General features: G+C 44.6%; 1 protein-coding gene and 1 pseudogene across 1 annotated transcript; both read right to left on the bottom strand.

The window, feature by feature from the left end:
- Positions 1-9910: 9910 nt before the first annotated feature.
- On the bottom strand, positions 9911-10843 carry LOC133747597 (vomeronasal type-1 receptor 4-like). Its single transcript, XM_062175925.1, has one exon. The coding sequence runs from the start codon at positions 10841-10843 to the stop codon at positions 9911-9913; it is 933 nt and encodes a 310-aa protein (XP_062031909.1).
- A 4-nt stretch (positions 10844-10847) lies between these two features.
- Positions 10848-11477, bottom strand: LOC133747598 (vomeronasal type-1 receptor 3-like; annotated as a pseudogene).
- Positions 11478-13263: the final 1786 nt, after the last annotated feature.

Genomic DNA, 13263 nt, shown 5'->3' on the forward strand with positions numbered 1-13263 from the left:
TTATTATCAAGCCCCTTCTATCAGGTTCTATTTGCCTCTCTATCAGAAAAATTACTTGTAGCTTAGACAGCACCTTTCTTAGCTCCTCTAATAATGACTCTGTCCTTTGTTCTAGACCCTGTCTAGCGCACTTGGCCTCATTTCTTCGTAATCATAACCTCTACTCTACCACCCATGGCTCTACTCCCGACCTGGGTGTACTGATGGTCCTCTTCCCCACTTAATGCTGTATAATTGTTCAGACCTGGTTAATGCCACTCTTAGGATCATTGGTTACTATCCTCACCCTGTCTTTTATGACCTTGTCTAAATATGATCAGAGTCGGCCAACTTGGAAGGCTTCCATAGCCTTGGCAACTCATGACGACAGCCTAGGGTGGTTACTGGCGCCATAAACTAGAGTGTCAATTTGTTGGGTCAACAACAGGAGTCACTGTGCACTTGCTCCTCATGTGGGATATCTGTCCTTAATATGCTGTACATTTTGATTTAATGCTATAACTAGTACTCAAACAGTATGTTTCACTTTGAGTTTCTTGTGGGTGCAAACTGTTGAAATATTTATGCTAAATTGATCTTCTGTATATAAATAGAATTGAAAATGAATCTTGATGTGAATGGAAGGGGAGAGGGAGTGGGAGAGGGGAGGGTTGCGGGTGGGAGGGAAGTTATGGGAGGGGGAAGCCATTGTAATCCATAAGCTGTACATTGGAAATTTATATTCATTAAATAAAAGTTAAAAAAACACAAACAAAAAAAGCACTCAAATTATGCCTCTGACATTCCTTCAATGTCAGACATCATTCCTTCATTATCCCATTTGTCCGTCTAGTAATGTTATAACTGTTTTTATTAGCTGGCATTATTTGAAGTTGTGATATCTGATATGACTGGCACCTGAGGATATTTCAATTTTTCACATGCACCTTACCCTTCATATGTAGGAAGTGATGTCAGATCTGTCCTCCAGCCCTGGGACAGTACTACCCCTGGTCACCAGGAGGGACTGCTCCCCCTCTTCCTGTGACCCACAGCTCATTCTTCAGCTCTACCCTCCCCTGTCTCCAAATCTCTTCCCTTAGCAATCCAGTCTTCATTATTGTGTCATCCAGATGAATTCCCAAAACCCCCTTAGGGGTCTATGTGGTTCAGCTCTCTTTCTGCCCAGGTTGAACATCCCAGGCTCACAGATGAACAGGACCAGCCTCAGTGCTGCACAGCTCATGACTGGATGAATGGTATCAGTCCCCTGTCTATGACTAGTGGAGAAAAGCGAAACAGACTACAATGCAGACAGCAGGAAGCTTTCTTGACTCAGAGGTACTCCATCTGGCATCAATAAAATAAACTGGGAGTAGGAATACACATGGGCAAGTCATTTGCAAAGATGAGAAAGACAGACAGAACTCGGCACATTATCTAGATGTACAGTCAGGGTGTAGGGATTGCCAACATAACCAAGATACTATTGGGACAGGAAAAATGAGGAAGATAGAACAAAAAGGGACAGGAAAAATGAGGAAGATAGAACAAAAACATTTAGGGAGGAGTCAGTATGGAAAAAAGAAAAGAAGGAAAAAGCTAAAGACACAGCAGGAAAAAATGGCACAAACCTGAATCCATCCACACCAAAAATCACCATAAGTAAGAACCGACTAGAAGGAAGGCAGCTGGATGGCAGAGGAAGAGGCACCTACCTGTCTTCCACCAGCAATGGTTTGTCAGCCGCCGGCAGACAAAAAGTATCTTTACAGAAGCTCTAAGATCCAGCTAGGAGGCTGAGCACCTCAGGAGAGCCCGAGACCAAGAGAAGCATTCTGGAAAGGCAAGGCTCCAACCAGCTTCCAGGTCCCCTGATGGGGTCCCGAGTGCAGACATGGACGCAGCCTCATGGAGACTCAGTTGGGGTTTGTTTGTTGTTTAATGCTCGTGCTACTACTAAGACCGTTCACCAATGGAGGAGTCACACCGCATTGTGCCTTGTGATACAGACACACTGGCCTCGTTCCCAGCGGTGGCCCTGAATCAATCATGCACCTTGGTCCCAGGCACTCTGAGCTGCAGTCCAGGAGCAGCTCCAGACGTTGAGGACGCTGGAGGAAGTCACCAATGCCAGGCTGCCGAGGGCAGACCTGAGGACCTCGGAGAAGCCACAGATCCTGAAGCCCATTAGGTCTCAGCTCGAGCCTCTCCAGCTCACAGAAGGCACCAGCAGTAGGCTGTGTCTGTGTGCCCTGGGAGGCAGGCCTGCTGACCTCAGTTCAGCCCGTACACCATACAGAAAGTCTGTGACTCAGTTTCAGTTCTCTCACCTGGCGTCCAGAATACACCCTGCCAATCCAGTGACTCAGCAGGAGTCTCACCCATCCATGCCCATGGTAATAGGTCCATCAAATGCAGATTCAACTGCAGAGTTAAATCAGATGCATTTCCCAGTGCTGGGGTTACCGATATTATGTAAGCAGCGTGGTCCACCCAAGGACTGGCAAGATCTAGGCTCACCTGAGTTACAGGGCTATGAACCTTGAATCTTACTGTAAACCAGTAGTAGTCATTTCAAATGTGTCTCAAGGGGCTGGCACTGTGGTGTGGTAGGTTAAGCATCCACCTGAAGTGCCAGCATTCCATATGGGCACTGGTTTATGTCTGGTTGCAACACTTCCAATCAAGCTCTCTGTATGGCCTGGGAAACCGTGGAAGATGGCCCAAGTGCTTGGACCCCTACATCCACATAGGAGACCTAGAAGAAGCTCCTGACTCCTGGCATCAGATCAACCCAGCTCCAGCCATTGTGGCCATTTGGGGAGTGAACCAGCACATGGAAGACCTTTCTCTCTGTCACTCGCTCTCTCTGTAACTCTAACTCTACCTCTCAAATAAATAGATAAATCTTTTTTTTAAGTGAAAAACAAGTGTTGGCACCTTCAAATGCACCAACACAAAACTAAACACATCATGGATAATCAGATAAATACAATACAACCAAAGAAGACTTTAGTAACCAACTGTAAGTGAGCAGAGATAAATACTGTACGTAAATACAGATGGGTGATCTTCTTAATATCCCAGGATACACGGGGGGCAGAAAGCGTGGTCTTCAAACACTGTTACTGGGAAGAGTGTACATTCACATGCAAAAGAATATTTTACCCTTACAGAACCACATTCAATGTCAACCCAACATGGATTAAACACAAAGCAAGATCTGTCACTCGTAAGTTATAAGGAGGAAAAACTTCCTGACATTTACCTGAGCAATTATTTTTATGAAAGACACAGGCAATTAAAGAAAAAGGGGAGGGGAGGCTGGCATTGTGGCATATCCTGTAAAGACAAGGCCTGCAAGGCCAGCAGCCCTTGGGGCACCAGTTTGAGTCTCAGCTGCTCCACTTCCAATCCAGCTCCCTGTTAATGTGCCTGGGGAAAGGGGCAGCGGAATACAGTCCAAGTGCTTGGGCCCTTGTGCCCATGTGGAAGACCTGGATGAAGCTCCTGGCTCCTGGCTTCAGACCGGTCCAGCTCTGGCTGTTGCAGACATTTGGGGAGTAAAGCAGTGGATGGAAGAACTGAAGAACTGAAGGACATTTTTCTAATGAAGATGTACAAATGAATGACTGATGTATGAAAAGATGCTCAACTTCATTGATCATCAGGGAAATGCCAACTGAAACTTTGCACTGTTGGTGGGAAGGAAGGTAAATTGGTACAGACATTAAGGAAAACTGTATAGAAATCCCTGATGCATTAAAAATAGAAATTCCATATGATCCAGGAACACCACTTCTAGGTGTGGATTCCACCACAATGAGCTGAGTGTCCTACAGATATCCACACACCGTGTTCACTGCAGCATTCCTCATAATAGCCGAGATGTGCAAACAGCCTCAGTCTGACAGTGGGTGAGTGGATAAAGAAAATGTGGTGTGATACGATGGAACATTATTCAGTCTTTTGAAAGGAGATCTGGCAGCTACCTATTCCATATATTTATAAGTAGCAGGGAGATGGAAGTTCAAGGGTTCCTATCACAAAGAAATGGTAGATGTTTAGGGAGATGGAAGTGTTAAATACCCTGATTTGATCATGACATATTGCATAACTGTACTGAACTATCACACTGTATTCCATAAATACATGCAATTAGTGTATGTCAATGAAAAACAAGATGGGATGATTTGTTGGTTTTTTTTTTTTTTGACAGGCAGAGTGGACAGTGAGAGAGAGTGAGAGAGAGAGAGAGAGAGAGAGAGAGAGAGAGGAAGGTCTTCCTTTACTGTTGGTTCACCCACCAATGGCCGCTGCAGCTGGCACACCGTGCTGATCCAAAGCCAGGAGCCAGGTGCTTCTCCTGGTCTCCCATGTGGGTGCAGGGCCCAAGGATTTGGGCCATCCTACACTGCACTCCGGGCCATAGCAGAGAGCTGGACTGGAAGAGGGGCAACTGGGACAGAATCCGGCACCCCGACCGGGACTAGAACCTGGGGTACCGGCGCCGCAGGCGGAGGATTAGCCTATTGAACCATGGTGCCGATGGCATGATTTGTTAAAAAGAGATCCTGCCATTTATGACAACATAAATGAACCAGAGACATTAAGCTATGAGAAATTAGCCAACAAAGAAAGACAAATATTGTATGGCCTCACCTGAATGTGGAATCAGAAAATGTTGACAGAAGCAGAGGAGGAAGGTGGTTCCCAGGAGCTGAGGAGTGGATAAGGAAATGGGGCGATGTTGGTGAAAGGATACAGTCTTTCAGTCACAGGATGAAGAATGTTTGGGAATCTGAAGTAAAGCACGGTGACGACTGCTAACAGCACTGCAGTGCACTCTTGGAGTTCGCTAACAAAGTAGGTGCTAAATGCTTTCACCACAAAAAAAAGTGATGGATGTGTTAATCAGCTTGATTGTGATATTCATTTCACAATGCCTAAGGATACCAAGTCATCACATTGTACATGTTCAATATATACGTTTTCACTTTATTTATACTTCAATAAAGCTGAATGAAAAAGCACACTATGCCAGGTGTGCGTTGTCTAACAACATATAAAAAGGCAAAATTGTTTTCAATAGAAAATGCCCACTCTGTGTAAACTACCAAGAGAGAAAATAGGCACCACTTCAATCAGATCAGGCAAGTCAAACTTAGGGAGGACAATAACTGGGTATATAAAAGGCCATGTAGGCATATTTAAGCTTTAAATGAGTACATACAAATGAACATAGAACCATTATCTATAATGCTAAACACATATAAAATAACAGGAAGATGTAGGAAATCAAACATTGCAGTGGGAGACTCTAACCAAGATGTTTTAGTAATTATCAAAACCAGCCCCGCAGACAAAATGTCAGTCCAGGGACAAAAATGTTAAGCAAATCAATTCACATCCTCCACCTAACTGCTAAGAAATGAACACAGGGAGCATCCTGGAAGGCTGGGTCTGCATGGCACTGACCGTATATCAGGCATGAGCCAGTGGGACATCTCTTCCTTGTGGACACCGGTCACCTTGTCACCTGCTGCCTCCATGACCTTGATTTTTGCCTCACTGATGCACCCGGAAGAGTCCCAAATCACCCTCCCAGGTGCAAAATAAATCATGGGCAGTGGAAAGTCAGCATCTGGGGCTGCATTTCCCCAGCTGAGCAGTGTCAGAAAGTAAACTTCAGGATGACATTATCAGAAGTTCATCTCCACGCAGCTAGTGGCAATCATGATTTCATTATTAGTTTCTTAATTTTATTTTTCAAGACTTTATGTTTGACTTTACTTTCCCTTTCCAATTTGTGGTTTATTGTCTATGAATTTCTATATCTCTCTTCAATCCTACTAATGGCTTTTTGGGGAGTTACTCTGTTATTCATTTTTAAACATTTATGTATTCATTTGAAATGCTGAATGAAGGAGAGAAATCTTTCATCTGCTGGTTCATTCCCCAAATGCCAAAATGACTAAGCTTGGTCCAGGCTGTAGCCTGGAGCCAGGATCATCTTTGTGGAATTGCTTGGGCCCAAGTGCTTGGGCCATTCTCTGCTGTTTTCTCAGGCACCTCACAAGGAAGCTGCTTTGAAAGGTGGGGAGCTGACACTGGCGAGGCAGAAGCAGAGAGAGTGTGTGGTCTTCCTCCACTGGTTCATACCCCAAATGGTCGCAATGGCCAGGGCTGGAGCAAAAGCAAGGGACCACATGCTTTCTCTGGGTTCCCCAAGTGGGCGTAGGGACCCCAGAACATGGGCCATATTCTGTTTTTCCCAGGCCTGTTAGCAGGAAACTATATTGGAAGTGGAGCAGCCAGGATCAAATGGATGCTGTAGGCTGCCACTTACCTGCTAAGTCACAGGCCAGCCAAGTCTTCCTACTTACTACTTATTGAGTATTATGATTAATGGTGAAATGAGTCTGTGACTACAGAATGGATTAAAACTATGTTTCTGCAAAACCTAATGAAGTACAGGGAGGAAGGGATGGGTACTGGGGGGGGGGTGGAGCCAGGGAGTGTTGGAAGTGTGGTTGGAAGTATGGAATGCATAACATCTGTTCTCTTCATATTAATGAACAAATTTTAAAAGTTTAAAGAAATCCTTATATCCAGTAATGTTGTTCCAGCAAAACTTGTATGTGTGGTGACACAACAATAGCAGCAGTTGTGTATGGATTCAATTTTTGCCCAGATTGCAATCTTCCATTTTTTATCTTGAAACATCCTGGAACTTCCTGGATGTATCTTTTGTGAAACACATTCGATGCTCATGAAGTTTAATGACTCCCATATTCACACAGTCACACAGAGTTATTTCAGTTCACATATGTGTGTTATATGACAGCCAGCTGCCATGGAAGGGTTGAGGCAATGCTCCCACTTGGTAAGTACAAAATACCAAAAACAAAATTTTTACCTAATGAAAAACTGACAGGGGTGCGTGTTTGGCCTGGCAGTGAAGATATCACTTGGCATGCTGACATCCTGTAGCCAAGGGTCTAAGTCCAAACCCCAGCTCTGGGGCTTCCAATTAGGGATTCAGCCTGATGCACACGCTTTAAGGGAGCAGCTGATGACTCAAGTAAATGGGTTTCTGCCACCCATGTAGGAGACCTGGCATGATTCCTGGATCTCACCATCAGTCAGGCCCAGTAACTGGGTGCTGTGGGCATCTGGGGTGAGAACATGCAGGTAAGAGTATTTGATGGTCTGTCTACCTGTGTGTCTTTCTGATCCTCCAAAAAAAAATTAAAATATAAAACACAGTGAACAGACAAAAACACAAGAGTTGAATGACCATTAAAGAAATCAACACTTCTGTTAAAAATATCTCCAAAAATAATGATTTATTCTTCTACGAGCTCTAAAACACTTAAAGACATAATCACCTGAATACTGCAAAACCCTTCCAGAACCAGAAACACAGGAAACATTCAGTGAACCACGATGAAGGACCTGAAGAGCTTTGTTTGAAGCCCATCAATAACATCAGTAGAAAGGAGACTTATGTAAGGCAAGTACTCAAGATCCTAGTTGTAAAAATCCTTACAAGTTGTGGGGGAGAAACACCTTGTAGGTGGCATTTTACTAGGATTTTACCATTTTGTTTTGGAAGCACAATGCATTCTGAACCTGCTTGAGCTGAATTCAGATTCTGCCACTTTGGGGATGATCAGACGAATGGCACCAGACACAATCAGGGAACCAATGTTATGGGTTTCAGGGGGGCGGGGGAAGAAGTCCGCAGATGTGCACTGCATGTGACCTGGTTCACTCATCATCTGTCGCCTGAGGAAGATGAGGCAGGAACTACTCAAAAAGAAAATGACCTTTGCCCCCCCAAAAACACCTAAGTAGTGGTATAAAGTTACACACTCAAGTGATATATGTTATATATTCAAGAGGTATGGGGGTTTCTAGGTGTCAATATGACACGTGTGTGTGTATGTGTGTGTGTAGGTGTGTATGTGTAGGTGTGTGTGTCACAGACTGAGTACTGCCCTGAAATACAAACACTGAAGGCCCAGGGCCACGTGGGACTGTATTTGGAGATGAGGTCTCGACAGAAGGAAAGTGACGATGCCGTGAGTGGGGGCTCTGGTCCCGTCAGAGCTCTGTTCCTCACGAGGAGACCAGAGCTCCCCCTCTCCCCTGGGAGGGCACAGTGACAAATGGCCGCCAGCAGCCAGGGGGAGAGCGCTCCCACGGCCCGGCCGCGCTGGCGCCCTCATCCCAGACGCCAGCCCCACGAGCCTGAGAAAATCAATGTCTGCTCTCTCAGCCTCCAAGCCCACCAGATTCTGTCAAAATGGCAGCCTGGGGAGAACCCGTGGATGTGCAGGGCACGCATGCAGGAAATCTCAGTGACGGTTACCCTCACCAGGGGATTTCCTGTGAATTCGCTCTGTGCTGGGAATACCTGTGGATTGGGGATTTTACCAAGGGCAGAGGTGGTCTTGGCAAAGCTGGAGACACACAGGACTTCCGCGAGGCCTCATCTGGAGCCAGCAGTGCGAACATTGGGGTCTGTCCATGACGTCACCGCTCTGCGTCCTCTGGGCGGAGCCTCCTGAGAGGCTCTGGGTCAGGAGCATCAGCTGACCCGGAAGTGGCGATTTCACCTGAGCATCCGGCAGCCTGACAGGAGAGTCCTCAGCGCTCTCAGCAGCCACTGGAGACACGGGACAGAGCACAGCAACTGCATGATTTCCTCTGCGAATTTAGGGGCCGCTCAGAGGCGACGCCTGGGACCAATGGGCGTGAGCGGAGACCTGACAGGCACGGTGGTGGGGTCGTTGGTCCAGAGTAGACACCACGGGGGGCAGCCAGGGAGGGGTGAGGGGTGAGGGCAGCTGTGCTGGTCTGGATCTGGGTGCTGGGGACTGGGTGTGGCCACAGTGAACGTTCATGGAGCAAGAGGAACTGCCACTGCTTTAAAAAGGGAGTTCTTGAAAGATTAGAATCCAAGTCTTGGAGTCTTTGGACAGGCGAGGTGGAATTCCTTAGCCATGCAAGCAAAGATACAGGCAAAGGTTCAAGCTACAGTCACCAATGTTTTGTCCCTGGGGACTGGAACTGAACAATGAGGTAAGTAGGACAGAGAATTTAAGATGTGAGAGATGATACTGAGAAAAAACTGATGTTGGTTGAAAGGTTTTGCAAAGTAAATATACTGCAAACCAGTGCACTATGGAGCTATGTGAAAGAATCAGGCCCCTGCTGATGAGTATTTAAATGTAGAGATACTTCTCACTGACATCCCAATCGATTGGATCCAAATAATAAATACAACAGCATAGGAAGGGGAGGGGACCATTATGGTTAAATTTACACAGATGCTGGGAGATGCCCCTGCATTGTACTCAGTATTAGGTATTGAATCTCCCACAGCTTCCCATCCTCTTAATCACCTCTGTTTGCACAGACACAACTATCTTTCCTGCATCACAGCCATTCTTTAGTGTTCTCTTTACTTAATTTTACCTTAGGGCCACTGGGGCACATCCAGCCTCTAGGTGAGTCCCTGAAATATGCAAGGGAGGTTTTATTTATTGAATAGATAAGGGAAGTCTTTATGAACGACACTGTTTAACAGAAATAAAAGGTAAGCCCAAATATGACTTTGTATTTTCTAGTAACTCAAAAGGACAAAATTCAAAAGGACAAAATCAAGCAGATAAAATTAGCTTAATAATATTCAACACATTCATTTAACCCAAAATGTTACTTAACTGTGTAATCTATGTGAATATTAATACATTTTGATTCATGTTAACATTCCAAAATGTGAATGTTTTAAAATGGGCTGCTTAGTTCCACTCAAACTAGCCCCATTTCCAGTGCCCCATGGCCCTGTGGCTTTTCCTCATATAATCTGGATGGAGACTCCTCTGTTGAAGATGATGTCAGATCAGCCACTAAATGCTCATGGACAACAGGTCATTATCATATTTGAAACGAAGGAAGTCAGTTTGAGAATAATTTTGTTATGTTTCATCAGAAAAAAGGGGCAAAATGTCGGGTAGCATGATGCTAAAATTCCACCAATACCCTCGAACCTTCCATTTTTCTCAGATGTATAAAATCCATAAAAGGTCAAACAGTTGTTTGACAAATAAAAGAACACAAAGCAAAATACCATCCAAAGGATAGTGTGGGTGGCTTTGTTTTCTGGAGACGTCTTGGAAGAGAGGCTGGAGGTATGAATGTGCTGGGCCCTCCTGCGGTGTCTGTAGAGGATCCACACCATGTAGAGGCTGGATAAGATCATCAGTGCCAGGAACACTGCATCGTGAATCACCAAAATACTTATAAATGACCTTGATTCGTGGTCTCCAAGCTTCCTAGATTGACAATATACACTAACATATCCCTGACCAACCACAGTGAAATTCCATTTGGCTCTTACAGCTTCAATGATGTGGGTGTAGATCAGCAAGTTGATGATCCAGAAGAAAAGGAAAGAGGGGAAAATCCAGGTGGACAGCTTAGATTTCAGTCTTGCCCATTTAGAATGACTGGGACTGATAGTGATGGCTTGAAATACACTCAGGAAAGAGGTGGTGCAGATGGAAAGACCTCGGGTGACTCTGTACGTGTACAGAAAAGTTTGACAGCCAGCATTATCTAGGAAACGTTTGACTCCAAAGGATGACATGATCTCTGGTATTGACTGGAACACAATGGTTACAATATTGACCCCTGTCAGGTGCATGAAAATGGAATCTATGGGCTTCTTCAGATGAGGCTCAATTAGGAGGGTGTAAATATAAATCATGAAGAGAAATGAGTTTGCCAAGACACCAAAAAAAATCTGACATATTAGAAAACAGCTATAAACCATGTCACTTGGTGACATTATCTCAATGATGTTTAGATGTTTTAATTAGGATAATTTGACATCTTCTGGAAAATACATCATGAATCACTATGATACTTATAAATTACCTTGATTCATGGTTTCTGAGCTTCCTGGATTGACAATGTGCATTAACATATCCCTGACTGACCACGGTAAAATTCCATTTGGCTCTTACTCTTTCAATGACATGGATGTAGATCAGCATGTTGATGATCCAATAAAAGAGTAAAGAGGGGAAAATCCACTTGGAGTGTTTAGATTTCAGCCTCGCCCATTTAGAATGACTGGGACTGACAGTGATGGCCTGAAATACACTTAGGAGAAAGGAGAAAGGTAGTACCTATGGAAAGACCTCAAATCACTCTGGATACATACAGAAATGTTTGACAACCAATATCATCAAACAAATTTTTGACTCCAAAGGATGACATGAGTTCTGGTACTGACCAGATCATTATAGTTGAAATATTGACTACTGTCAGGTGCATGAAAATCCAATCTATGGGTTTTTCAGATGAGGCTCAATTACAAAGGTGTACATATATACCATCAAGAGCAATGAGTTTCCTATGACACCGATACAAATTTGACATATTAGAATTAAGCTATAAGTCGCATCACTTGGTAACATTATCTCAATGATGTTAATTTTATAGATAGTTTAATTAGGTTAATTTGAAATCCTATGAAAAATACACAGATTATATTCTGAAATTATAAAAAATGGAGTTTGTTGAAGAATATGATGATTAACAGCTCTGAGAGACAGGTGGACAAATGTTCAAATCTTCTATATTTCAGACCCAAGTGTGGCATCCATTGAATGTCAGAGTATAGTTATACATGATATGGAGACGGTGGACATCAAATGCTCACATCCTACTTTCTTGTCTGCTGCACGAGGACATGTTTGTGTCTATGAATGAAAAATTTGCTTGAGAGGCTTTCTTCAGAGAACAAGACTGCTTGTTATTGCAAAACCTAAGTGCATAGTCTCACCTTTCTGAAGAATATCCTACTCCTAATGCATGAAGAGCAGTGTGTTTGCACTACTTTCTTAGAATTTACACTGCAGAAACAATTCTTTCAAACAAGGAACATTTTTAAGATTTTATTTCAGACTAGTTTTAAACACTCATGTATTATGCCAATCAAAAATAAAATTAATCGGGGCTGGCACTGTGGCACAGCAGGTAAAGCTGCCACCTGCAGTACCAGCATTCCATATGGGCACTGGTTGGATTCCTGGCAATTCGACTTCTGATCCAGCTCTCTACTATGGCCTGGGAACACAGTAGAAGATGTCCCAAGTCCTTGGGCCCCTGCACCCACATGGGAGACCTGGAGAAAGCTCCTGGCTCCTGGCTCCTGGCTTCAGATCAGCACAGCTCCAGGTTTTGCATCATGTGGTAATGCGGGGAATAAACCAACAGATGGAGGATCTCTCTCTCTCTCTCTCTCTCTCTCTCTCTCTCTCTCTCTCTCCCTACCTCTGCCTCAAACTCTGCCTTTAAATATTTAAATAAATCTTGATGGTTGGCACTGTAACAGTGTTACTGCCCTGGCCTGAAATGAGGGCACAGATTTGAGACCTGGCTTCTCCACTTCTGATCCAGCTCTCTGCTATGGCCTGGGAAAGCAGTAGAAGACGGCCCAAGTCTTTGGGCCCCTGCACCCACGTGGGAGAACTGGAAGAAGCTCCTGGCTCCTGCCTTGGATTGGCGCAGTTCCAGCCATTGCAGCCATCTCGGGAGTGAACGATCTGATGGAAGACCTCTCTCACTCTGACAGTCTCTCTGTGTAACTCTGACTTTCAAATAAAAATAAATAAATCTTTGAAAAAATATTTAAATACATCTTAAGAAAAGTCAATGTAGTAGGTACTTCAAAGTCTAGACAGGGCACCCGGGAGGACAGAGCAGGTCACCAAACACAGCTCTGTGGAGCACTCACTGGGAGGGCAGCGGGGAGCAGCTGGGAACATCCACAGGCCCTGGGTGGTTGATCAAGGTTGGTCTGCACAGGGGAACCTGCAGAAGTGTCAGAGTAGCACCAACACTGAGGGAACTGCAGCCCTGGGCACATGCATGGCCCTGGGGGCCCTGGAAAAAGACAAGTGAAAAGCTGTAGCCCACAGGGACCTTCTGGTCCATCGCTGAGTCCAATGACTTAATATTAAATGAAAGAAGTCCAAAGTTCCACTACTACCATTCCAAACTCTATTAGGATCTCTTTTGGCTAAGTCTGCTGAAGGGTTTACAAGGAAGGGAAGGAAGAAGTTTTTTGGAAAAAATGTAGCTCTCAGTCTTAGGAACAAGGAAGTATCCAACTGAGTGACTGAAGTCAAGGTCAGTCTGCTCACCTGTCAGCTCACACCTTTTTATGTTCTCTTACTTGGCATTGCTGGCAAGAGCAAA

The sequence above is a fragment of the Lepus europaeus genome, chromosome 19 (genome assembly GCF_033115175.1).
Source record: "Lepus europaeus isolate LE1 chromosome 19, mLepTim1.pri, whole genome shotgun sequence".
NCBI lineage: Eukaryota > Metazoa > Chordata > Mammalia > Lagomorpha > Leporidae > Lepus > Lepus europaeus.